The sequence below is a fragment of the Arctopsyche grandis genome, chromosome 9 (assembly GCF_051622035.1).
Source record: "Arctopsyche grandis isolate Sample6627 chromosome 9, ASM5162203v2, whole genome shotgun sequence".
Lineage (NCBI taxonomy): Eukaryota > Metazoa > Arthropoda > Insecta > Trichoptera > Hydropsychidae > Arctopsyche > Arctopsyche grandis.
Genome location: NC_135363.1, coordinates 19,227,954 through 19,255,862, shown reverse-complemented (window position 1 = coordinate 19,255,862; position 27,909 = coordinate 19,227,954). Strand labels below are relative to the sequence as shown.

The 27,909-nt window shown below is 37.3% G+C and overlaps 3 protein-coding genes across 3 annotated transcripts; 2 read left to right on the top strand and 1 right to left on the bottom strand.

The window, feature by feature from the left end:
• Positions 1-545: 545 nt before the first annotated feature.
• SMC3 (structural maintenance of chromosomes 3) lies at positions 546-10,360 on the top strand. The gene is made up of 21 exons (XM_077438861.1): positions 546-714; positions 1,655-1,769; positions 1,852-1,991; positions 2,071-2,229; positions 2,313-2,438; positions 2,507-2,674; positions 4,190-4,429; positions 4,514-4,743; positions 4,855-5,064; positions 5,135-5,381; positions 5,460-5,618; positions 5,700-5,858; positions 5,940-6,151; positions 6,234-6,396; positions 6,468-6,631; positions 6,706-6,913; positions 6,991-7,167; positions 7,339-7,475; positions 7,554-7,734; positions 7,815-7,997; positions 8,074-10,360. The coding sequence occupies exons 1-21, from the start codon at positions 700-702 to the stop codon at positions 8,284-8,286; spliced, it is 3,606 nt and encodes a 1,201-aa protein (XP_077294987.1). The 5' UTR covers positions 546-699; the 3' UTR covers positions 8,287-10,360.
• A 2,955-nt stretch (positions 10,361-13,315) lies between these two features.
• Positions 13,316-15,681, bottom strand: Rpt6 (26S proteasome regulatory subunit Rpt6). The gene is made up of 8 exons (XM_077438986.1): positions 15,464-15,681; positions 14,880-15,018; positions 14,583-14,806; positions 14,320-14,512; positions 14,117-14,249; positions 13,893-14,046; positions 13,613-13,822; positions 13,316-13,542 (listed from the first exon to the last, which is right to left on the bottom strand). The coding sequence occupies exons 1-8, from the start codon at positions 15,479-15,481 to the stop codon at positions 13,402-13,404; spliced, it is 1,212 nt and encodes a 403-aa protein (XP_077295112.1). The 5' UTR covers positions 15,482-15,681; the 3' UTR covers positions 13,316-13,401.
• Positions 15,682-22,150: 6,469 nt separating this feature from the next.
• LOC143917435 (serine/threonine-protein phosphatase 2B catalytic subunit 3-like) lies at positions 22,151-24,863 on the top strand. The gene has a single exon (XM_077438985.1). It carries the CDS (start codon positions 22,426-22,428, stop codon positions 24,025-24,027), a length of 1,602 nt encoding a protein of 533 aa, XP_077295111.1. The 5' UTR covers positions 22,151-22,425; the 3' UTR covers positions 24,028-24,863.
• Positions 24,864-27,909: the final 3,046 nt, after the last annotated feature.

Sequence of the window (27,909 nt, the reverse complement as noted above, 5' to 3'; positions counted from 1 at the left end):
AAATGATAATAAATCCTATTTCTACTAACTGATCAACGAATGTCGTATGCTTAATGATTGTAGTGTTTCTCCTACCAATTTTTATAGGCAACAAATGAAATGGTTAGTATTTTAATCAATTTCGGTATGTATATATACATATATCAGTTTTCGGCCAGTATTTTATTACAAAATGGTCAGTATTATATTATTAAATGTCAGTATAAGTAAAAAAAATGGACAGTATAAGAATCTGTCAAAATGAAATGATCACTTTTAAATGATATTACTGATCATCTTACAATAATTATCGACTGTTTCATTTTATTATCCGATCATTTTGGTTTAATAAATGATTATTTACTTTAATAACTGATCATTTAGTTTAATAACTGAGTATATGACAACTGATCACAGCGTACTGATCATTTGGAATACTCACTGATAATTTAGAAATATTTACTGACAATTAAGTTATTTTTGTTGATCAAAAGCTGAATAATTTACTGATCAATTAAATACACGCCATATAAAAATACAATGGTTACTGGCTGTGCATGTCATTTAGTATGTTGACAGCTATTTAATGAGCACAGGCAATGTGGGTTGGCAGCACTGCGGCGTCGAGTTGTTATTGGCGCGGCCGGTCGTCACTCGGGCTTCCAAAATACCGAAATTTGAGCGGGAAATCTTGTAAAGGGCTCGCCCGTCGCCGGCAGGATGCATATCAAGCAGGTAAATGAACCTCCCCTCCCCATACCCCTACTATAAACGCCCCCCCCCCTCCCAACGTCCCACTTCTTCGAACCACCATTTGCACTTTGACGTTTCACCAGTAGGTAAATGAGGATGTTACGACTAGTTGCTTGCCCAGGGCTACCTTTAGTTTCTTCAAATTTGACCCTCGGTCAATTAATCAGCCCCAGCTCGTGTTAGTGTTATGGCAGTCAGGGGAAATATTATTAGTGATAGTACTCATTCATATTAACTTGGCGTAGGAAGAAAGAAATGTAATTTCTATTAGTCAGGTATGATATTCTGGTTGATAGAATTCGCGTTTTCGAGCGAGATTTGTGACAAAGCTCGTCAACAAATCGGAATCGATAGTTTGCTTTCTGCCGAACTAATTTGTGATGTCGGATGTAGGAGTAGGAGTAGGATGAACATTACTTGAATATTATTCAAAGAATAGTTTCATGTTTGCGATTTTTAGTAAACTGGATTCTTCATAAGAATTTATCAAGTTGACCATTTCGAATTTGAAATTCCATTTTTATGTTTGGTATCCATAGATGTATAATACATAGATCCGCCCTCACGCTTTATACTGGTCTCCCTTTTGGCGCATGCACACTATCTCTCAGTAGGTAGTTAGGTTCTAAGTAGGAAAGGTCGATTGCGGAGATCTTGTCGTCACTAACTGGGGGCTGCGGGGGGTTTAACTAGCGGGGAAGTGAAAAAAACGCCGACCGCTGCGTCGTAGGGAAAAAACCTTTTTTTTCCCAACTTCCCCGCTAGTTAAACCCCCCGCACCTCTCAGTTAGTGACGACAAGATCTCCGACAAAAATCACAAGTCAGGGCCCATCTATGTGTATTATATATCTATGGTGGTATCAAATAGTTTGGTCAAAAACCTCAGATTTCCTCATTACCAAATTCAATTATATTTTTCAGGTTATCATCCAAGGCTTCAAAAGTTATCGTGAGCAAATTGTAGTAGAGCCATTTGACAAACGGCACAATGTAGTCGTCGGCAGAAATGGCTCTGGCAAGAGTAACTTCTTTTATGGTAAAGTAACTTCCGAGTTCTACTTTTTATTAATATCACATGTACAATAGCAAAATTGATTGTTCATAATTTTAACTTACAGCGATACAGTTTGTGCTCAGCGATGAATTCTCACATCTTCGTCCAGAGCAACGTTTGGCGTTGCTTCACGAAGGGACTGGTCCTAGAATTATCACGGCATATGTTGAAATCATATTCGACAATTCAGACAACAGAGTGCCTGTAAGTAAATGTACTATAAATATGCACTCAACGGACTCGAAATTTTGTAGACATTTTATATGAAATATGTTTGTTTTAGATTGACCGTGAAGAAATTTATTTGAGACGAGTTATCGGATCAAAAAAGGATCAATTTTTCCTCAATAAAAAAGTTGTGCCCAGAACTGAAGTTCTCAATTTACTTGAAAGTGCTGGATTATCTAACTCCAATCCGTATTATATTGTAAAACAGGGAAAGGTATGCAATTAAAAAATTATTGCTGTATTGAATTATATTCATTACTTATTTCTTTATTTAATTTTATTTATTTTTACTTTTAGATTAATCAAATGGCTACAGCACCCGATTCGCATAGGCTGAAACTTCTCCGAGAAGTTGCTGGTACACGAGTTTACGATGAAAGAAGAGAAGAATCGACTTCTATTCTCCGTGAAACTGTCGGAAAGGTAAATTATAAGTTATTTAACAAACAATAAAATGTAAGAATATGAAAAACTCATTCAATTATTTGTAGGTTGAAAAAATCAACGAATTTCTACGTACAATTGAAGATCGTTTGAAAACATTGGAAGAGGAAAAGGAAGAGCTCAAAGAATACCAGCGTTGGGATAGATCGAGACGTGTTTTGGAATTTATAATTCACGAAACTGAAATGCAAGATAATAAAAGAAAACTTGAGGAAGTATGTTCAAAAATCATCTATTTCATGTACACTACCGTCCATATGCTTAAGACCAAACCTATAACTCGATTTCTGTTCACAATATAAGTAAGCTAAATTATTTTAATGTCCATTAAAATAATTTAGCGTAAAATAGTTAAAAGAAATGGGTATCATTTTTTTCCCTACACCCTTGGATTTAATTTGAGCAAAAAAAGCAGGATTATCCCATTGGTTTGTTGTTTTTTTTATATAAGAGTTCAAAATGGGCTCAAAGACACCGCGTGACGAATCGACACATGTTGCAATTCGACACCTCTACTATACGCAGTTTTTGTTACGAACTTTTTTTGTTATTTTATCCTGCTGATATGACATCGAAACAGTTCAAAATAATAAACCCTAAATGAATTTGGTTCAGTTTAATCTGATCAGTCAGACTTAGAAGTCGTATTAGCGAAAAATTTATAATACATAAAGTGGACAAAAATTTTTGAAGAAATATGGGAAAAAATAAAAATCTCACCATAGAAACTCGAGGAGCCATTATTGCTCTTTACAAACAGCAAAAAACCCAACGATATATCGCCGAAAATCTGAATATTTCGAAGACTGCAGTACAACAGACGATAAAAAAATTCCAAAATTCTAACAACGTTATGGATTTATCAAAATCAGGGCGTCCCAAAATCACAACACAAGCATTGGATCAACAAATTATATTATTGAACAAGCGAAATAGAAGGATAACGGCACCAGAAATCGCCTCTGAGATAGAAAAGACAGCCTTCAAAAAAGTATCGGTCACCACGGTTAAACGTCGGCTGATGGAAGCGAAGCTTGGAGGGCGCATAGCAGTAAGAAAACCATTATTAAGAAGAAATAATAAAGCGAAAATACTAGCTTGAGCTCTTTAGCATCGTAATTGGTCAATTGAAGATTGGTCAAAAGTGATTTGGTCCGATGAATCGAAGTTTGAATTGTTCGGTTCGAAAAGACGAGTTTATGTCCGGCGCACTCCCCAAGAAAAAATGATGCCAGATTGTGTGCTGCCAACAATCAAGCATGGTGGTGGATCCATAATGATATGTGGATGTTTCTCAAGAGCTGGAGTTGGGAATTTAAATTGATGGAATTTTAAAAAAAGAAGGGTATTTGAAAATTTTAAAAGAACAAGTTTTGCCGTGCGGCTGGAACTTATGTGGGCATGATTTTATATTCCAACAAGATAATGACCCAAAACATAAATCAAAGCTATGCATGGACTTCTTACGACAAGAAGAAGAAAAAAATAATTTAAAAATCATGAACTGGCCCCCTCAATCCCCCGATTTAAACCCAATTGTGGGACGAATTGGACAGACAAACCAGAATCTTATTTATAAATGCGTATTTTTTTAACATAACTGAGTTTATATTTTTTAAATTGGTCCAAAATTGTGTAAAATATGCTCCAAAAACACTTTGGTCTTAAACATATGGACGGTAGTGTATCTCACGCAATTTTTTGCAATCGTCAATGCTTATATTGTGTAGCTGGAACGACAACGTACTGGCCGTGATCAACAACGCTTTGCTGAAAGATTACGTGAAGCGCAAGATGGTGTACGTGATTCGAGTCGACGTCTTAAAGACGCTCGCAAAGAAGTAGTTGCTGCTCGGGAACAGCGTGACTTACTTTCGTTGGAACATCAGCAATTACTCAGAGAAAAAACTAAACTTGATCTCACTATTAAAGATTTAACTGATGATGTTGATGGTGACAATAAATCTAAGGTATGTATCAGTTTAATCAATACCTTCACTTTTTATTTATATTTTAAATAAAAGTATAGTTGTTCATTGTTTTAATATTTATAGGAAAGAGCTGAACTTGAATTGGAAAAATTGAGATGCACCATTGCAGAAAAAGAAAAGGAATTAGAAGCACTAAAGCCTAAATATGATGAAATGAAGAAAAGGGAAGAAGAGTGTACTAGAACTCTTGCGTTGAACGAACAGAAAAGACAGGAATTGTATGCCAAACAAGGACGTGGTACTCAATTTACCTCTAAGCAGGACCGTGATAAATGGATTGAAAATGAACTTAAGTGAGTTTTTTTTAAGTAGTTTTGATAACTAAATTTGAAAGATATGCATATTCTGAGTTCAGATATGTTCTCAGAGACACTTGCTACTAATTATATCCTTACCCATTTCAGATCATTGAACAAACAATTAAAAGACAAAAAAGATCATGAAGTTAAACTGCGAGATGACTTGAAAAGAGATGCTCTAAAATTGTCAGAGTTGGAGAAACGATTGACAGAAACCACAGCTGATATGGAACGACAAAGAGAAGCAATCAACGAACATAATAAACAATATTATGAATGTAAAAAGACGAAGGATCAAGCCCAGAGTTCACGAAAGTAAGTACATACATATGATAGTGTATTTTAATTGAGGTTCTTTCTGTATAATGAATATTATCATTTTAAGTGAGTTGTGGCGCAAAGAAACAACAATGACTCAAAATTTGTCGTCACTAAAAGAAGATTTGGCAAAAGCTGACCAGGCATTGCGGTCCATGGCTGGAAAGCCAATTTTAAATGGTCGTGACAGTGTACGGAAAGTTCTGGATACATTTGAAGAAAGGGGTGGAGAGTGGGCCAAAATTGCTAAAGCTTATTATGGTCCTGTTATTGAGAATTTCAGTTGTGAAAAAACTATTTACACAGCAGTAGAAGTGAGTTCTAATTATTAAAATTAATATGAATTTAAATATTTTATGAATCCTTAAATTTATATTGTAATACTTTTTCAGGTTACGGCAGGTAACAGACTATTTCATCATATTGTAGAATCTGATGTAGTAGGTACAAAAATTCTGAAAGAAATGAACAAGCAAAATCTTCCCGGCGAAGTTACTTTCATGCCTTTGAACAGACTTCAAGTTAGGGATATGGTTTACCCGCAAGATAATGTAATCATACTTAATACAAATATCATATTTGGGACATTTTTGAAATAGAACTTGTGTATAAATGTCTTAATTTCATTTCAGAATGCTATAGCTATGGTAAACAAGCTAAAATATGATGCAAAATACGCTAAAGCAATGAAATATATCTTTGGAAAAACGCTTATATGCCGAAATTTAGAATGCGCCACTGAACTTGGAAAACAATTCCATTTGGATTGTGTAACCTTAGAAGGAGATCAGGTAAAATGATTGCATAGATTCAATAAGTCAGTTTATAAGGATAATATTTTATGTTATTATTGCTATTGTCTATATTTTCAGGTGTCGTCTAAAGGTTCGTTGACTGGAGGTTATTTCAATCAATCTCGATCAAGACTTGAAATGCAAAAAACAAGATCTGAATTAATGGAACAAATAAAAACGTCTGAGGACGAGTTAGATAAACTACGAAAAGAGTTGCACAAAACTGAGTCCAACATCAATCAGATTGTGTCTGAAATGCAAAAAACTGAAACCAAGCAGGGTAAAGCAAAGTGAGTGCCATACCAAAAATATTTCGTTGTATGTATTTATACGTTAAAAGCATTTGACATTGTCATGCATAATCTTTTTCAGAGATATTTTCGATAAAGTCAAGGCTGATATTCGTCTTATGAAAGAAGAACTTTCTTCGATTGAAAGATTCAGAAATCCAAAAGAAAAGTCGCTCACACAATGCCGATCGAGTCTCGAAGCTATGCAGGCAACAAAAGAAGGATTGGAATCAGAATTGCATCAAGTATACTCACATTTTGCTGTTTGTTAGATACATATTGTTTTATAGGTTTAATAATATTTTTATTTATATAGGAACTTATGGAACAATTGTCTATGGCTGACCAAGGAAAAGTAGATGAGTTAAATGATGCTATTCGTAGATTAAATAAGGAAAACAAGGAGGCTTTCAGTGCTAGGATGAATTTGGAAGCTACTAAAAACAAATTAGAAAATTTGTTGACTAACAATCTAATACGGTATTTTATTAAGAATCTTTTTTTTTTTTTTAATTTAATTGATTGATTATTAATTAAATTGTTATAATGAACAGGCGTAAAGATGAATTAGTTCAAGCATTGCAAGAAATATCTGTGGAAGATCGTAAAAGGCGTTTGTCAAATAGTAAAGCTGACGTAATTGCAACAGAAAAGAGAATTAAAACTATTTCAAAGGATTTGGAAGACATGGATAAAAAAGTTCAAGATACTGTAAAAAAAGAAAAGCAACTCAAGACAGAATTGGAAGTTTGGAGGAACAAGGTAATTCAAAACAACAACAAAAAAGACAAATTACATCGATATCTTGGCAAATTTATCATTTTTAATTTATTTCATAGGAAAAAGAAGAGCAAGATAAAATGGAAGAAGATGCTAAGAATGTAGAAAAGATGGCATCTAAAGAAGTTCTTATTCAAGAAAAAATTAGAGAATCACAGGAAAAGATAGCCGCTCTTGGAACTTTGCCCAATGCTCCTGATTTGCAAGCAAAATATCAGAGATTTTCTTTGAAACAGGTATTTCATAGTCTAATAACTAAGAATAATGAATTATTTAATTCTGAAGGATGTCTCGTATATTTAAAAAGAATGCTAGTAGGACCCAGAAGAAATTTTTAAATTCTAACAATGATGATGAATGACCATTGCACATTATTAATATGTAAAATTTTATTTCATTATCAACAGCTATTCAAAGAATTAGAAAAGGCGAACCAACATCTGAAAAAATATAATCATGTGAATAAAAAAGCTTTGGATCAATTCTTAAGCTTTTCTGAGCAGAAAGAAAAACTGTATAAGAGGAAAGAAGAATTGGACGTTGGGTAAAAATCTCTTTGCGTTATGAAAGTATGTATTTTATTTAATAATATGAAATAAATTGATTTTAATCTTCTTTTCAGTGGTGAAAAAATTCGCGAGCTCATTGAAACTTTGGAACATAGGAAACTTGAAGCCATCCAATTGACTTTCAAACAAGTGAGCAAAAACTTCACTGACGTATTCAAAAAACTCGTTCCGACCGGTAGAGGTAGCCTCATCATGAGAACTGCCAATGAAGATGGAGTCGAAATAAGACCAGAAGTTTGTATAGCTTACATAAACGTTTAAAATCTTATCCTATAATTCAATATCTGACTGGTTTATTTTATTATTACTTTCAGCATGCGAACGCTGAACAGTTCATAGGTGTGGGTATCAAGGTTTCTTTCACCGGCGGAGACGCAGAAATGAGAGAAATGAACCAGCTATCGGGTGGACAGAAATCTCTTGTAGCGTTAGCGCTCATCTTCGCAATTCAAAAATGTGACCCAGCTCCATTCTACTTATTCGATGAAATCGATCAGGTATACTTTATAATACATATTGAATCGTTATTACATTATCAACTGGAATGTAATAATGTATGTATAACGTTTTCAGGCTTTGGATGCGCAACATCGAAAAGCAATAGCTAACATGATCCATGAACTGAGTACGTCGGCCCAATTCATCACGACCACTTTCAGACCTGAACTTTTGGAGCATGCCCACAAATTTTACGGCGTCAAATTCAGAAACAAGGTCTCCCACGTTGAGTGTGTCACTAAAGAAGAAGCTAGAGATTTCGTCGAAGACAGTACAACCCACGGCTAATGTATTTTAGCAGTCTTGTATCGCAAAAAAATGACGAACCAACTATTTTTGACAACTTTTCCATTTTTATTTTGCGTAACTCATGTCTACGTTGGTTGTTAAATGAATCCAAGGAATGTAGATATAATTAGTTTTTTTGAATTGGGAATGTTTTATTTTTTTCAGCTCTCAATTAATTTTTCTTATGGAGAGTAAAAAACTTAATATATATATAATGTTAAATTTTTCTTTATTATTTACGTATAAATGAGTCAAATAAACATGGACGTGTTTTATATTCTTATTTGTAGTTTTAATTAACACGTTTCGTGCCACCTTATTTTTGTTAAAAATATCTCTGCGCAATTAGAAAATTTTAGTTGTATACTATATATGTATATACATCCTAATAAGGGCTTAATAAATATTTGTGATTTTTTTATACCCTTGTATAACCCTTTTTTGGATTGCCGGTCAACGGTGACCTCCACGGCGTGATAGAGTACTTTTTTGAGCATATTCTCGCCATCTCATAGTTTTCATTTTTCCGGTCAGGAAACACCTCTGACCTCAACCCCATTCAAAATCGGTGGGCTAGGCTGTAATCAAGTAGCAGATTACAAAAAAAGCCAGTGAGCATTGAAGAGCTCAAAAAAATAGTTTGACAAGTTTGGGACAATGAGATTGTGGCCGATATCTCGATTCTTTGTATGCATCCCTTCCGAGAAGGGCGGTGGCAGCAATAACGAGCAAAGCAGACAATTACAAAATAATAAATTTCTAAATATGTAAAAAGATTTATTTTACTCATTACATAACAAAATTCCGACAGAATAAAAAAAAATGAGAACTTCTTTGGGTGACCATCATAAATCAACTCTATTGAGTGTCTCATCTCAGCTTGTATAAATGTATTTTATGTCAATCCTTTCTTCAAAATAAAAAAGGCAATAAAAACTTTCTAGGACAGTCATATATATAGAATACATAGATACGCCCTGACGCTCTAAGCCGATCACCCTGTTGGTGCATGCACACTCTCTCAGTAGCTAGTTAGCTTCTAAGTTGGAAGGTTGATTGACATTTTTTGAAAATGCCAACGTATTCAGTGAAATTGTGTCACAATTACTAAAGAAAACATAAAAAGGCGGATGGCATCACATATCATAAGTAAGAATTAATATATAATGTCTTCAATTATAGTAGTATTTTAACATATAATGAAATATCGGCGCGATGTATGTAGTGTTATATGCAGTGATAGAACAGCGGTCGACAACCTCTGCCACAGGTGTCCCTAAATGCACGCGTATATCTTGTTGGCACTGAAGGAAATTCAGAAATCGACATTAAGTTTAAAACTACAAACTATGAACTAAATATTAAAGTGTCAGTTTTAAAATTGATCCTTGTGGAAGTTACTAATGTTTAAATATTGTAATAGTTAATGATGGTTTTATTATAGTAACATATGTACATTTGTAGTTTAATATAGTGTGTATAGCTAAATATTTTTTTCTTAATATGGCTATTAGTTTGGTTTACAGGCAGAGTATCCAATAAAATAGAGTTATAAATAAAATAAAACTTCAGTGCATGTACATATGTACATAAACTGGTTGCTGACCACTGCCGACTGCTGTGTCGACTTTTTTTTTTCACCACTTCCCCGCTAGTTAAACCCCCCGCACCCCTCAGTTAGTGGCGACAAGATCTCCAACGAAATTAGTATGTTTAGGCATATCTAGGTTATTCTACATCTATGGTATTTACTCGATCACACTATAAATCATCCCTTATTTTTTCATAAAATAGCTTTCTTCAAAACTCTTTTATGCAAAAAGCAATAAAAGTTAGATATATGGTAGACGTGACGAATTTGTATTTAGACAATGAAATCCTTTTATTCTATACAAAGTCATGCAAGCTATTTGTTTCCTGGTTTCATAATAATTCCAGGTAATGTAATGTTCACGCCCAGGAACCAAAAGGCGTTACCATTTTTCAAATACAATCCAATCGGGAACTTATAAAATTGTAATTGGTCCAAAATAATTCCTTTTACAGCTGTTTTTTTAGTGTGCAATAAATAAGTAAACAATATAAAGAGATGCGTTTCAAAATATGTATGCATTATACTTTATCATCAGCTTGTTACGTATAGCATTAGGAGATATATTTTGAATTTGAGCCCTAGATCAGGTTTGTATTTTTACACACATGTAATTATATTATCTCATTCAATTTATAATTTTTACAATTTTATTTTCAGTTTTATCCCATATAAATATGGCAAGAAGTTTATCAGATGATTTGTCGATTGAAGAATTATCTGAAAGTGAAGATGGTTCATTTACTAGGATATTGTTCGACGTCGGCAATTATTACCAGAAGAAACAAGTGAAAGTGAATCAGATGTAGCTGATATTGTTCCAAGTGGTGTTACAAGTGTTTCTTCTGATGAATGGTTCAATCCTGCGGGTGCGACAGCTACTGTGAGGCCTTTTGTGAGTTTATCTGGCGTGAAATGTGTAATTGCAGAGAAGTTACCTCAAGGAGAGTCCAGTGACTTTTTTCAACTTTTTATAACGGATGATATGTTCAAATCGATTTCAATAGAAACTAATCGGTACGCCGTTCAAGTTCTGCAAGGCAAGATTCTGGGAACATTTTCTCGCCTACATGCATGGTCATCCACAAACATCAATGAAATGAAAAGATTTTTTGGCCTCATTATCTGGATGGGGCTCGTCAAACTCCCCAGCATCCCGTTATATTGGAGTACAGATATAGCATTTAGACAAACTTTTCCCAAATCAGTAATGAGCAGAAACCGTTTCGAAATTTTATTGCAAATGCTACATTTCACTGACAACTCCACTGCTGATAAAGACGATCGCCTAGCCAAAGTGCGTAATATTATTAACGGACTGAACGATAATTTTAATAAATTATATGATCCTGCAGAAAATGTCTGTCGATGAAAGTATGATTCCTTTCAAAGGAAGAATTTCGTTTCGACAATACATGAAACAAAAGCGCCGCAGATATGGAATAAAAATTTTTAAATTGTGCACTGCCTCTGGAAACACCTACAGTCTCCAAGTATATTGTGGAAAATTTTTTAATATAACGGGGTCAGTGCCTACACATATTGTGATGAGCATAGAAGTAGAATGCATAGAATGGTCATTGTTAACAAAAGTACCATCTAAAAGCGAGCCATCGAAGAGAGAGACGAAGTTTAGCAAACAATGAACAAACTCTGCCGCGCAGTTTTTGTAGCAACATTTTTGGAGGCTGAGAGCGATTCTATGCATTCTACTTCTATGGTGATGAGTCTTTCTCGCCCGATTTTAGATAAGGAACATACGGTCTGTACTGATAATTGGTACACTAGTTTAGACCTAGCAAACAAATTACTGGCCGAAAATACCCATTTAGTGGGTACTCTACGCACAAGTCGACGAGGAATTCCAAAAGAAGTCACCAACCAGAAATTAAAACGAGGAGAAATTGCAGCTAAACAGAAAAGGAGTGACAGTTCTAAAATGGAGAGATTCGCGTGATGTCCTTGTGTTATCCACAAAACATAATAATGACTATGTCACAATAAGGAACAGGAGGGGAAATAGAGTGGAAAAACCAAGAATCGTACATGAGTACAATCAAGGAAAAGCAGCTGTAGATCTATCTGACCAATTGACATCATACTGTAGTTCTTTACAGAAAACGGTAAAGTGGTACAGGAAACTAGCAATGGAACTACTTTTGAATACGGAAGTGGTGAATGCCAGAGTGATATATAAAGAAGTTATTAAAAAACATTACTATTGTGGAATTTCAAAAACAATTAGCATTATATCATACCAGCTGCGTAGTTTCTAATCAACCATCAACATCAACACCAATCCAAAGGAGAGCACGTCATGAACTTTTAAAAAAAGAGGGATAAGTACGAAAGGTTCGCCGTTATTGTATCAGGTGTTACAAATCGAACGTAAAAGGTTGTAACATACTGTGGCGGTTGTGATGGCCAACCAAATTTATTGCTTACCATGTTTCAATACGGAACATAGAAATGTATCCATGTAAATACAATCTTTTTTGAATATAAAATAAATAATTGTTACCTCTACTCCTGTTATTATTTTTTCATCATATTTCAACCTTCTTGTTATTTTTTTTGTTTTCTAGTTTTATGACAATCTTAAGTTTTTACCATGAAGTTACTCTTCTGAACCATTATTCGATGTTCTTCTCCATGATAATCTATTGTTAACATAATATATTTATCTCAGCTTTTTGTTCCAACTACTTCCAAAATCCAAGTCCATCATCCTAGTACATATACATATATGTATTGTTGTGTAGTAGGGTGCAGTATCCAAATCCACAGCATTTATTAAACAATTCAGGAGGTCCACACGGATCTAGCGCTCACTCCAGAATAATCTGCTCTACTGTGTGCACCTCCTTATAAAGGACAAGTTGCCCATCACAGCTTCCCCGATCTATAAATGTGTTTATTGTGTAGACACGTAGGTCTATCGTGGCGAGTCACGCATACTCGTCCCGGTTCTGAGAATTCTAGCAGGCACTTACAGAGTCCCGTTAAGCTGGGGGTCTCTATTGTTCACCCCCGAATGCACTTAGACATCGGATACTCTCTCCAGTGTTCCCACGTTACAATATTAACCAGCAACATATCTCAGTGGTTAGCGTATAATGCTTTGACAGAGGGGTCAATCCTGGCTCGGTGCTGTTAACCAGACCTTGGATATGTGTGACTTCGGGTTGATTGTTTCCTATCAGAGTTTGCCAATTTATCTGATTTCATTGTTGAAACGGTTCCATCAAAATTGGCAACCTATCCCCGTTTCTCGCAAATTTTAGTTTCTAGTATCTCGAATTTGTTGATTATTTACCTGTCCACATTGTAAAAATGTATGTTTATGTAGCAAAAATTTGTTACATCGAATTTGTCCATATATGTCTTTATTGGATTTGCATATGTACATTACATGATATAGAAGCGAAACATTATTGATACGAAAAAATTGTTTATTTCAAATTGAAAATGCACACATTAACGATAATATTTCTATAAAGTAAAAATAAGAATACAACGCTCGATTACTTCCACAGTTTTTTGATAGACATGTTCTTCTCAGAGTCTTTCTGCATAACTTTAGCAACGGCCATTTCAAAATCTTCTTGGGTAACGTGGACTCTCCTTTCCCTGAGTGCATACATACCAGCCTCGGTGCACACGCCCTAAAATAATACAAAAATTATTAAAAAACCGAAATCAAAACAAGTAAATAAAAGTACTAGGAAATAATACCTTGACTTCAGCACCGGAAGCTCCAGGCATGAGTTCGGCAATCTTACGCAGGTTTATCCCACGGGTTAAATTCATTTTACGTGAGTGAATCTTCAAGATGTCGAGACGAGCTTCTTCGTTAGGTGGCGGGAATTCAATTTTACGATCGATACGACCAGGTCTCAAAAGGGCAGGGTCGAGGATGTCTATGCGATTAGTAGCCATAATAACCTGGGAAAGCAAAACAAATTCAACACCAATTCTTCCATATATTCAAATCATGATAAGGATAGAAAATAACCTTAATATTTTTAGTAGCCTCGAACCCGTCGAGTTGATTCAAGAGTTCCAACATAGTACGCTGTACTTCAGAATCACCTCCACTGCCAGATTCTATACGAGATGAGCCAATGGAATCGATTTCGTCCATGAAAATGATGGAAGGAGCGTGTTCTCTGTAATGATATGATGTCGATAAAGAATTTATCAAACTAATTATATGTTTAAAATCAGTATTTAGTATACCTAGCCATGACGAAAAGTTCTCGAACCATTCTGCTACCTTCACCGATGAACTTCTGTACAAGTTCAGATCCAGAAACGCGTATAAATGTGCACTCTGTGTGATGGGCGACGGCTCGGGCGAGTAAGGTTTTTCCTATTGTAATAAAATACATAGTCATTGTTTATCCAAACTTCAATTAAATTTTAATTTATGTTTATTTTACCTGTTCCGGGTGGTCCATAAAGAAGTACACCCTTCGGTTGAGCTATACCGAGCGCATCAAAGAGTTCGGGATGTTTGACGGGAAGTTCAATGACTTCTTTGATCTCTTTAATTTGTTTATCAAGCCCTCCGACCATTTCGTACGTTGAATCTGGAACTTTTTCAACCATCATAAGGGAAACAAGAGGATCCACCTAAAATGAAATACATTGCAATTAACCCAAATTCCAAGTCATAGAATGAATACATTCAGATGAAACTTACTTTGTTTGGTAGAATTTTATGCAACGTGTAACTTTCATTTCGAAGAGCTACTCTGCAGTTAGCCGTAACATCATTTATGTCTATATTTTTATCTAAATCCACAACGAATTTTCCTTCGGGATGCACTTTAACTAATACCTTTTTCTTGTCCATAGGTTTGACTACTTCTCCAACATAAGAGCCTTGCTCTTGTAATAGTTGAAGCTCCTCACGTAACATACGAACTGGAAATAAATTCATTATCAATTATATGCAAAGGAATAAAGATGGAGAAATATACATATGTATTATATGTACCTTTAGCATTCAGCTCATTTCTTTGTGCTTGGAGACGGCGTAAATTTTGAGATTTGTCTGCCACAATCAGTTGTAATTCTTCAATTTTTGTAATATAATAAGTTCGAAATCCATCCCCTTTTGTGACGTCCACATCCATCTTATAATGTTGAATAAAAATACATCATTAACAACAGAAAATAATATTAATAAGTATTGAAATGCTGATTCATTAATATCCAATATTTAATAAATACAGATTATTTCCAAACTACTAAAATGGGATACTATTAAAAATTCATTGCTCATAAACGATGAATATGCAAAAGTCAATTTTGTTATGGAATGCCGATTCATTGTTCACATAAAATGCATTTAGTAACATATTTTATAGGAAAGTATAATGTGTAATAAGATTGGGACTGTTAATACGGTTAAATTATATTTATTTTAAATATTGAAGGATCTATCACAACAATAATAAAATGAGGAAAGATGTCATTTTTTGCATAAAATTCGTTTTCACTAGTTAATTAATTGAATTATATGTAAATTTAAACTAAATTGAATGCGTTTTTAAGCTTAAAAACATAAATTGAAGGAACCTTTTGAGTGAGCGTCATGTTGAGGCCGCACGATTCCGCACGTCACGTCTAATGCGGTCTAAACACAGTATAATTCGGCCGGTGACACTAGTGTCATATTTTGGTCTAAACCAAAATTTACTACACTCTTTTGCACAATTGTTTAAATTGGTAAACGGACTATTAGTCATAAGTGAACCAGTCACAGGACAACCGGTCGCTCTAGATCGGTCACACGTGATCACCCGTCATACCCTAAAATCGGTCACGAGAAAACTGTTTGACCGATTTTAGGGTGTGACCAGTTTTAGTGTGACGGTTGATCACTTGTGACCGATCTAGAGCGACCTGTTGTCCTGTGACCGGTTCACATTTGAGTAGTAATCAGCGAACCGTTAAAATTCTTCGCGAATCTATTGTTTATATATACATTAAAACCAACAACTCCCGTAATCGGATCAATTGCAATAAAATTAGCTCAAATTTATCAAAGCTAAAAGCTTTTACTGCAGTATTTTTTATAATAAGAAAATAACTACTAATTAACGCTACAAAACTAATTTGAAACCACATAGTATTCAAGTACAAACATTTTTTTTCTTTTTTTCAATTTTTATTGACACAATCAAAATGGTTTGGTGATTATTCCGCAAAAAGCGATTTCACGCACGTCACTAAAATCTCTATCACGGAACATCTGGCACCCAAACACTTGATCAATCGAAAGCTTCCGAATTGTCGTGAGCGCCATCGCAATTTGCGCAATAATCCATTTACTAATCTAAACCGATTTTAATATTGTGTACTTTCTAATTTATAATTTATCTGCACTACATAATAAAGTCTACATAAAGACATGACTAAATTATCAATCATTTTTTATATTTCAATGTCTTTGAAATTTGACAACTGAATAATTTTATTTTTTATCTCACATTATTTGAAATTACGGTTTGGTGATTATTCCGCAAAAAGTGATTTCACCCACATCACTAAAATCTCGATCACGGAACATCTGATTGAGTGCTAGATGTTCCGTGATCGAAATTTTAGTAACTTGCGCGAGATCGCTTTTTGTGGAATAATCCGTTTAACGAAATTACTTACCTCATCCCTTCATTTGTAACCATCCACCACCCACTATTAAATTAAAGTTTCTCTGGTTCGGTGATTACTGGTCACAAAATCACTAAAATCTCTATAACGGAACATCTGGCAGCCGAAAAGTCCATCATACTAACGAGAACTTGAGTGCCAAATATTGCGTATTCGCGATTTTAATGGCAAAAACTGTCTTTGTGACTACCGCAATGTGACTAATAATCCAATTACCGTTTCTCTAGCATGCTTTTCCATTCATCTTTGGTATAACAACATTCATTTATCTCCTACTCCACCCATTTTCTTTACATTATCAACCAACCCCACTTTCGATTTTTCTCGTGTCCTTTTTCAATTTTTTGAGTACCATTCGAGTACTTCTTTCCTCCACCTATCGTTTCATCTAGCCATATGATACAGATATTAGCAATTCGAAGTCTTCACTAGCTCTTGTTCTTTTATGTGAGCTACACATTTCAATAAATACATCGTTAGATGTTGTCCTTATTTGTAAAGTAAGTTGATTATCTTTCGATAGCCTGGCTATGATCTCTAAATTTAATCAAATTCATTTAAAGAAAATAAATACACAGATTTATTTCATACTAAATATACTGATCCTATCATTCTAAAATAATCAAGTGTGAAATTTTAATTATTAAAAATCTTTTGTTAAATAAAATGTTACACTTTACGAATTTACATCATTTTTAATGACTACTTTGTGTTTACGTTTATAATTTATCATCATTTAACACGAAAAATATTATTTTCAAAGATGCGTGGGCGAATGCCAACAATACATTTTAATTTATTCGAAAAGATTAAAGAAATCCTTGGATATGCGGAGGAACGAGAAAAATAAACGAATGTGCAAAAACTTTGGCAACTTGCCAATGCGACATATCTATAATTGATTTTGGTAAATAATTGAGAAGAAGATGTCGTTGTTCTAAAATTGAACGATCCGATTGGCACGTGTTTAAATCGTTCGGTGGAAACTCGCGACATATCTTTTCAGCATTCTAGATTCGAGTGTTAACAGCTTCAGAAAAAAATTGACGAATATTTATTTTACATTTTCAAAATTCGGTTAGTAGTGGATTTTTGCATTTTTCACTTTGTTGTATTTTTATGTTTATTTTTTGAACACAGAAGAAAATTAACGATACTTTTCATTCACACTATTTGTTTCTTCGATTTCATAAGCTTGAATTTACAATAGCTAAAATCCAACCACTTTGCTACCTTGAATATAAATGAATTTTAATTATTGTCACACACGTGCTTGAGAATTGGTTCTTTTATTTATAGATTATACATTTCTTCAAAACCTACACAGTTCGGCTTCAAATAAAGACGCGAATAATGTAGCAGTATGCAAATTGTACAAGTGCATATGTAACATGTGAATATATTATTTATATTACATGTTTGTAAATGTTACCTACAATCTAACCTGCTCTATTACTGGCGTGGTGTCCAGTTTTCTGAAGTCATTGCGTAATATGTAAGTGTGATTGTATCCAAAGATATGCTACAATAATAACTTTCTATTTTATAAAAGGAAATTAAAACAAACTAAATTTCATAAGTAAACAATGAAGCACACTTGAACATAGTACACATGGAACTCAAATATAGGAAAGTTACCAAATTGTATGTATACCATGAAAAACGTGTTTTCGTGGTGGAACCCAAAGGGTATTCACATATTAGAAGAGATTTTGTGCCTAATTATTTTTAGTATGAAAATGATGACATACCATTGCGACGGCATCGAATACATATATGTATGTAAAAAAAAATTACAAAAATAACAATAAAAATTAATGACCGCCGTGATCTTACAGGTTACCGCAATGCGTCACAGAGGTCTTGCAAAAAAGCAATAAAGTAAAATAAATTATCGATCATTCATCCCATTCAAATAAATTCGTGTTGAATCGGTCCAAATACTCTGAGGAACAAGATAGTCTCTATAAGAAACGAGCTGCCGAAAGCCAACGTGCTCGCTACAATAGGTTGGAAATGTCGACGATGACGCCAAGCTCTACCACATTGTGACACCAAAATTTAAGCTCCACTAAAATCAAAGGATTTTTTTGTACTCCAAAACATTTAATAATGGCAACAATCGATATATAATGTATAGATAGGCCCTTCCATAGAAATATGTCGACCTAAAGCTTAGACCGCACTAGCCAGTACTGCACTGCAGCGACGCAGCGCGGACAAATATTGTTTGTATGAAATTGTATGAGATAGAACGTACTAGGAGTGGCGCGACACTCCGCGTCGAAGTTGCCTTTTGTATCAACTCTGCTGCGCTGTGTCGCTGCAGCGCACTGTCGCCTAGTGCGGTAGATATTTAATGATTGCAAATGTGTAGAAATCGGCGGTGGCGTTTCCATTTCCCAGGAAAGATGGTTGACTATTGTCAATTACTATTGTCCTACAAAGCTAGATCAAAATTACACGATATATTTGCACCATCGTAATGGCGGAGGCTCCATTTACTTATATTGATGACCAAAATGAGCAATATGGCAAAGTATGAAAACGATCGGATAAGAGGAAAACTTTTTCCTGAAGTGTAAACGTAAGTGAAACGTAAAGGAGGTATGTAAAAAAAGGTTGACAATAGAAATTGATAAATAGAAAATGATTTGTATTGAACACATTATGGCTCGTTGATTGCGTTATGGCTTGGCGGTGGCCACCAGCATGGCTCGGTGGTTGCGTTTATGGTTAGCACCGAGAGGTTACCAGGTTCAATCCCATGCTAATCTTTAATACTGCTGGCCAGACTTGAATATTTGTGACTCCAAGTCAATCGTTTCTTATCAGAGTTTGCCAATTTATCTGATTTCATTGTTGAAACGGTTCCTTCATCAAATTGGCAAAAATCATCCTATCCGCTGTCACAAAAATCTGAATTTAATTTATGTACAATATGTAAAAAAATATTCATATGATTAATAGGAAGCACTAGTTAAAAGATTATACGCCAAATTTGATAGTTTTCTATTATGGTACAGTAATGATGATAAAAAAAGCAATGGTTAGTAAAATATTTTCGTTTCATTTGTGTATGTGAATCTCTAGTTTTCTTTCAGAAACGCTAGGAACACGTATTAATAATAAGTATTTAATAATAATAATTCCAAAACTTGACTAATTTGAAGAAACTTGAAGAAAACAAAACTTGAAGAAAGCGTCGAAACAATCGATCAAAGTTTTAAAGAGCCTTTAGTATTTTTTTTTATACAGGCCCAATTTTTCTAGTTACTCCACTACTATGGGGGCGTAAGGAGAATGAAACGACAAACGGGTGTTGTACAAACGACTGTTTATTATGATGGTTGGGAAGGAAGTAGATAAGTGGGGCCGTCGACACCAACAATATTCCCAAACAACAACAGTTCCCATATAGCCACCACAGGTGGCTATATGGGAACTAGATACGGAAAACATTGTAAGTAATTTTATCGGTGTCGACGGCCCCAGTGGCGAGCAACATGCCCGAGTTGGTCCCAGCTCGCAGGATGGTGACCGAAACTCGACCATGTCGTAGAGCCGCTACATTTCTATGGATTAATTCTTTAATTAATTAATTGTTAATTTCGTGTTCTTCAGTTTCTCGAAATACAGCGATTTACAGTAATAAATACAAAAAACTGCAATGTTTGTAATTAATTATCTATGAAGGCGCATTGGAGTCTACCTGTTGGGTCTTTCTGGTATATATCTTTGTAAAATAAAGTAAATTAAAAAACAATAGTCAAATATAACATGGACTAGTGGTAAGCATGTCTTGCTTGGTTCAGTGTGATTTTTTGGTTTTTTTTATATGTTTACATTTTTTCTATATGTTTAGATAGTTTTAAACATATAGAATGTGCCGGCCATTCATGGAAAGACCGGCACGCCCCGCCCCTTTGGACCTTTTTCGGTCAAATTATACGCTTGTATTTATCCTTGCTTGATAGTGATCGATAACGATGTATCCCATATTTGTAGAAATGTAAGAGACCATCCACGGTGAGGAGCCATGCACGCGGTGTGCCGTTCATCGCTGCATGTTTTCGCCCTTAATCTGTTTAGCACACTCGCCACTTTGGAGCAATCTATTAGGCGAGTGTGTACGATTAATTGATATAATAAATAAAATAAAAAATAACCGGATACTCGGTTATTTTCAATGTTTACTACTCGACACTCGGACGGTAAATGGACTACTAGTCATGTGTGAATCAGTCACAGGACAACCGGTCGCTTTAGATCGGTCACACGTGATCACCCGTCACACTAAATCTGGTCACACCATAAAATCGGTCAACCAGTTTTCTCGTGACCGATATTAGGCTGTGACCAGTTTTAGGGTGTGACCAGTTTTAGGGTGTGACTAGTTTTAGGGTGTGACCAGTCTTAGTGTGACGGGTGATCACGTGTGACTGATCAAGAGCGACCGGTTGTCTTGTGACCGGTTCACATTTGACTAGTAATCACCATAGAAGTAGAATACATAGAATGGTCATTGTTAACAAAATTATCCTCTAAAAGCGAGCCATCGAAGAGAGAGACGTAAAGTCAGAAGAGAGACAAGTGAGAGAGAGACGAATTTTAGCAAACAATGAACGAACTCTGCCGCGCAGAGTTTTTGTAGCAACATTTTTGGAGGCTGAGAGCGATTCTATGCATTCTACTTCTATGGTAATCACCGAACCACTCGGACAGTTGACGAAGTCGAGTGTTCGGAAATGTAAACGGACTACTAGTCATATGTAAAGCCCGGACCCTGGGGGGGCTGTACATTGTTCAAATGTTGTAAATGCATTGTTAAAGGTTTGCCGAACCTTTTTTTACAAATGATTTACAACAATTGAACAATAAACAGCACGCTTCCAGTCCTACCTCTAGTCATATGTGAACCAGTCACAGGACAACCGGTCGCTCTAGATCGGTCACACGTGATCATCCGTCACACTAAAACTGGTCATACACTAATACTGGTCACGAGAAAACTGGTTGACCGATTTTAGGGTGTGACCAATTTTCTCGTGACCAGTATTAGTGTGACGGGTGATCACGCGTGACCGATCTAGAGCGACCGGTTCACATTTGACTAGTAATCGCTAGAGGTCGGACCGGAAGCGTGCCGTTCTTTGTTTATTGTTCGTTGTGCATTGTTCATTTTTATGATGAACCTTTGTTAAAGGTTCGCCGAACCTTTTTTTATTGCACTCTGGCTTTGTGAATAGACCCAAAATGCCGTGATTCCTGGAAAAAGAACCGTTCGGAAACTCCACTCGGCACATCACGGCGACGGCATCGAACGAAATCGTCACAGCTTTCGCGACCACATTCAAACGACCGAACCGTATTTTGGCCTCAGCACGGCGCTACATTTCCACCAGCCGAAAAAATAAAACAAAAGAATCGAGCGAATAATTAGAATTTGAATCGTTATCAACGGCTATCGATGATAGGGAGGTGGAGCGCGTCGAATGGCGGATGCCGAGCGTAGAATTGCGAATGGCGGGTGGGAGTGGGTGTGCTTGGCGAACATGGCGCGGCCGTATCGATTAACGTAGCGGTAGCGGCGCGGAAGGCGCGGCCGGGGGCGGGCGGCTACCAGCGCCAGCACACGACTCTTCTGCGACTGACTGCTGCTGCTACTGCCACTACCACGGCCACTGCCACTGCCACTGCTAGTGTGCCAGCGCCAGTCACAGTGCTAGCGCTCCACGACTCGGGCTCGGCTGACAGACGACGCGCCACGAGAGTTGACGAGTGAGCAGAGCGGAGAGAGGAGTGAGGAGCGGAGAGAGAGAGAGAGCGTGCGCACCGCCAGTAGTCCGCGGGCAGCGCGCGGGGCGATGGCGGCTGCGGCGGCGGGCGGGGGCGGAGGCGGGGGCGGGGGTGGGAGTGGGAGTGGGGGCGGCGGGGGCGGCGGCGGCGGCACCCCGGAAGTGGCCACCGAGAAGTGCTGTTCGGGTGGGTCTTCGGCGACCGCGTCCACGACCCTGCGTATGATCCAGGGCGTGGCCTTCCCTCCGGCGCGCAAGCTCACAGCCAACGAGGTGTTCGACGCCTCGGGCAAACCCAGTCCCGAAGTCCTCAAACACCACTTCACGCTCGAAGGGCGGATCGAGGAGGCGGCCGCCCTTCGCATCATCCGCGACGGGGCGGCCCTCCTGCGCTCCGAGAAGACTATGATCGACATCGAAGCCCCGGTCACTGTCTGCGGAGACGTCCACGGCCAGTTCTACGACCTGATGAAGCTGTTCGAAGTGGGTGGATCTCCCGCCTGCACCAAATACCTCTTCCTAGGCGACTACGTGGACCGGGGCTATTTCAGCATCGAGTGTGTCCTCTACCTGTGGGCCCTCAAGCTGTGCCATCCCACCACTCTGTATCTGCTCCGTGGCAACCACGAGTGCCGGCACCTCACCGAGTACTTCACCTTCAAACAAGAGTGCAAAATCAAATACTCGGAGAGGGTGTACGACGCGTGTATGGAGGCCTTCGACTGTTTGCCTTTGGCCGCTCTCATGAATCAACAGTTCCTGTGCGTCCACGGCGGCCTCTCCCCGGAAATCCACAACCTGGACGACATCCGCAAACTGGACCGGTTCAAAGAGCCGCCCGCTTTCGGTCCCATGTGCGACCTCCTGTGGTCTGACCCCTTGGAGGACTTTGGCAACGAGAAAAACTCCGAACACTTCTCGCACAACTCCGTCAGGGGATGCTCTTACTTTTACAGTTACGCCGCCTGTTGCGACTTCCTGCAGAAGAACAACTTGTTGTCTATCATCCGCGCTCACGAGGCTCAGGACGCCGGCTATCGCATGTATCGCAAGAGCCAGACGACCGGCTTTCCCAGTCTCATCACCATCTTCTCCGCCCCCAACTATCTAGACGTGTACAATAACAAGGCGGCCGTTTTGAAGTACGAGAACAACGTCATGAATATACGGCAGTTCAACTGCTCCCCGCATCCGTATTGGTTGCCTAATTTCATGGACGTGTTCACTTGGTCGTTGCCGTTCGTCGGCGAGAAGGTCACCGAGATGCTCGTCAACGTGTTGAACATATGTTCGGACGACGAGTTGATGTCGGAGGGCGACGACGCGATGGAAGAGGCGAATCTCAGAAAGGAAGTGATCAGAAATAAGATACGCGCCATCGGCAAGATGGCTCACGTGTTCTCGGTGCTGCGCGAGGAGAGCGAGTCGGTGCTGCAGTTGAAGGGTTTGACGCCGACGGGCGCGTTGCCACTCGGCGCCCTCTCCGGTGGCAAGACGTCGCTGAAGAACGCCCTGCAAGGGTTCTCGCCCAATCATAAGATCACGTCGTTCGCGGAGGCCAAGGGCTTGGACGCCATCAACGAGAGGATGCCGCCGCGTCGGGACGGCCAGCGTACGCCGGAGCCCCAGGAGAAGAAGCCGGCGCACGTCAACAGCAACGCCCACTCGTGAAGCCGCTGCCCCTGTACCCGTCGTCATCCCGGCTCCGTCGTGCCGTCTCCCCGCTCGACGGCGAAGCTTGTCAAGTGCCATGTTCCATTACTCGGCGACACTCTGTCGCCGCCTCAACTACACAAACGAATCGTTTGAATCGCATCAACGCCGCCCGGTTTCTGTCCGACCGTCGGTTTTCATTTTCCTCCCCCTCTCATATTACGAAGAATCTGCAGGCAACAGATTTGTTTAGTTGCTAGTCAATTAACTATTAAGATGTGCACATTAATTTATTTATTATCCGCTGCACTGTTACGTGTTCTATTGTTGAATGTAATGTGAGAATTTATAATCAAATATTTACCGTGCCGGGTGTGCCGTCTCGAAACAAATCCAAATCTACTGGCTCTGATTCGATACGGCACACCTCACGCACACACTAATAATAATAAATAAATAAAAAAAAACAGCATTACATGGCAAAGACTCGATAAATTTAATATGAATTAAGTATATACATATATATATATATTGCGGAGATTGGTTAGTTTTTGGCACTATAATACGGAAGGGTTCGTCCCTCCGACCGGATATTAGTCTCAGCTTGTCCCGCGTCGTTTACTCGTGTACTCAACTTGTCGGTATTCGTGCACCACACTCCACGCCCCGGACGACACTCGTCCGCTCATTCACCTTTATAATACTGTGTTATATTAAAAATAATGAAAAAAATAGATTATATAAATAGTTAATGAAAAAAAAAATGAAAAAAGGAACTATTACTCTCTTAAAACTAATATCTTTGCTACGAGTTGTACTTAATTGTATTTAATTGTACAAAATATATCATAATTTTTACTAATGTATGTATTTATTTTGAAGAGTCGGCCGGCGTGGGAGCTCGCCTCGTCCGCGGCGGGCTTCGACGGCGGGTGCGTCTCGTCGGAGGCGGGCCTCTTCGGCACTCGGCAGAGTGCCGAGGGGGCACGTCTCGTATATATGTATACATATATGTTAAATGTAACTAAAATGTGTGTATGTTTGGGGAGGCCTTGTTTGCGGCAGTCCACTGGCGGACCGCTCTCCTTGTACTCCACTCGTGCTGCTGCTGCTGCTGCGTGCCACTCGGGGTCCTCTCCGATCGGAGACGCGTCGCGCAGAGTTCAAATTTCAACCAATTTTTCAAAAGAGAATTCTACCAGCGGGTGTAAAAACCGATTTGTATAGAGAGATAGAGAGACGGATTTGTGTTTAACGTCATTTATACAATTTACAATATTGCACGTACATCATTTCTATCGTTACTGATAACGTATTATTATTAACAAAGCAATTTTTAAATACAATAAACACACACACACACATATTCGCCGGCACGCATCGTTTGTATTGTGTGTGTGTGCATATACAAAGTTTTATGTATCGGTGAAACGCCTCATGCGACCGATGCTGCAGTTCCTTCCTGCGACGATGGCGAGATCATTAGGTTTCCGAGCGACGGTCGCGTCGGTGTTTCGCCGTCGGTACGCAATGTGTATAAAAATATATTGTACATGTATATCAAAAATTCTTTTTTTTTGATATTTTGGTGTTTGTAGAGAATACTTTGTAATTGTATTTAAATTTAACAATAATATTTCTTGACCATTCGGCATAATTAAAACACAATCATATGTAAGCGACCCAAACTAGCTGTGTATATCGTTTGGGATATGTCATATATATATATTTTTTGTGAAACATCGGAATTTCTTACTATTTATATTCGGATAAGGTGGAAACATTCACACTCTAAGTAACTTGAAAATCAACACTTAAATTAAAAATATATATATTTACCATACAAAGGGTAGCATTGTGCCATAAAGAAACTTTTTTTTTAAGGCAATACAAACATTTGATCTATTATACAAAATTGAAAGTCCACTTTTCTTCATTTCGAGAAATATCTCTAGCAATATTTAAAAACACTAGTGGCATATAAATATGTTTATTCTGCTATGAATAAAAATAAGTGATCAAGTCAAACTGAAATAACATTTTTGGAACTTAAAATTCCACAACTTTCAAATATTATAGCTCATTTTTCACGGTATAACTTTTTGAATGGTTTGATTTTCACAGGATGGATCCACATTATCAAAGAGATGTTATATTTTGTTTGTGAAATCCACTAGCATTTGAGGCTATTTGAAGAATAAAGTCAAAGATGTCTGTATATTTTACCAGTCTTCAAATAATTGAATATTTAATCAACCTTTTTATAGCCACAGGATTCCATGGGAACTAGATTTTTAATAGTCCACTTAATCTGAATTAAATCAAATCATTTTTTTTTAATCACTACTTTGGATTAATTAAGTTTTAAAGAGGTCAAGATATTATTAAAATTTTAAGATAAGATAGATCTGATACATCAAATAAAATCAAATGTGCTGTAGATTGAAAATGAAATAATGAGTTCTCACATTTGGAATTCCTATTTTGAATTCGAAGCAGCAGCCTGATAGAATTGCAAGAAATGATCGCACATGATACTGTCTTGCTACTGAAATCAATGCTCTACTGTGAGAATAAAGTCATCGACCCAAAACAATCTAGAAGTTGAAGGATAACATTTCAGGCTTAAGAAAGTAATAGACAATGTTCGGCAACTTTGAAAAAAAAAAGATTTTGTGGCATAATGCTATACTATCTATCTAACTAGTGAATATTTGCTTTCAAATTAAAGTGTTCGTTTTTAATTAACTCATCTTCAAACTGTTTCCATCTCACCCGGTATTTAATCCCCGTATTGTGTGTGCGATAAAGGCGTTACACATTTCGGCATATGTAATCATGTTAAACAACGAACGGATGAATATAATTTGTACGCGTGAAACAACGATGAATTTAAATAAGCAGCGCGGTGACGTTAGTGTGCACATTTTAATTGCAAATTCACGCAATATATACGTACGCTGAATGTGTAACGTTTTTTTGTTTTGTTTTGTTGTTTTTTTTTTCTATTATTTTTTTTTTTTGAGAAAGTCACTTCTTTTGTGAGATCCTGCATATTAAACGTGGCCGAGTGTGTGTTTTTCCGACTCGGTCGTAATGCATATTCGACGACGGGAGAACTACAATTGCGGCGATCTCTCTCGAGTGGTTTTCTTTATTTGTTTATTCTTCGTGTCCTTGTAGAACTGGGCGGCACGGCCGCCACGAGAGGTGATCCGACTCGCTTTCATTACCGAGTGCATCGACACATAATTTTCGCCTTTCAGTTGAAGCATTTCAGTCGAGTTGTGTACATTTTTTTTTATTATTATAATTTTAATATTTAAAAACCATACATTTTTTTATAATCGTGTGTGGATTGATAAAACTTATTTTAAGTGTTAGAATTTTTACTATTGTTGAATATTTATTTGTAGTTTATTTATTGAATTCTATTTCCGTCCGTCTCTGAGGACGGTCTGTAGAATGTTTATTATTCGTCGGTTTGTTAATACCTCTCTATATTTATAACTTTACGCTTCTCGTTTTGTTTTCTTTTCGCATTTCCTCCGCCCCCATCGAGTGTGTCTCGCTTTTTCTGAAATGCATTGATATATATCTTAATCGTAGTTGTAAAACGATCTGTTTTTTTATAGCTTCGGTCTAATTGCAGCTCTTCGTACTGTCCCGACGAGCACACCTGATCAATTCCCACTCCTTTACTCTCATTACATCTTATTTACATCTTATTCTCGGCGTGTGCCGAGACTACGGATCTTTCAGCTTGTTTGTATTTCAAAGTGCTGTTTGTATGAAATGTAAGCATGTTCTTGTAATTGTTTTTAAAAGAATATCTGGTGTTGAGACGCAACGGCGAGGATTCGGCTCCCACTCTGATCCAGATGAGCTGTCGCGGTTGCG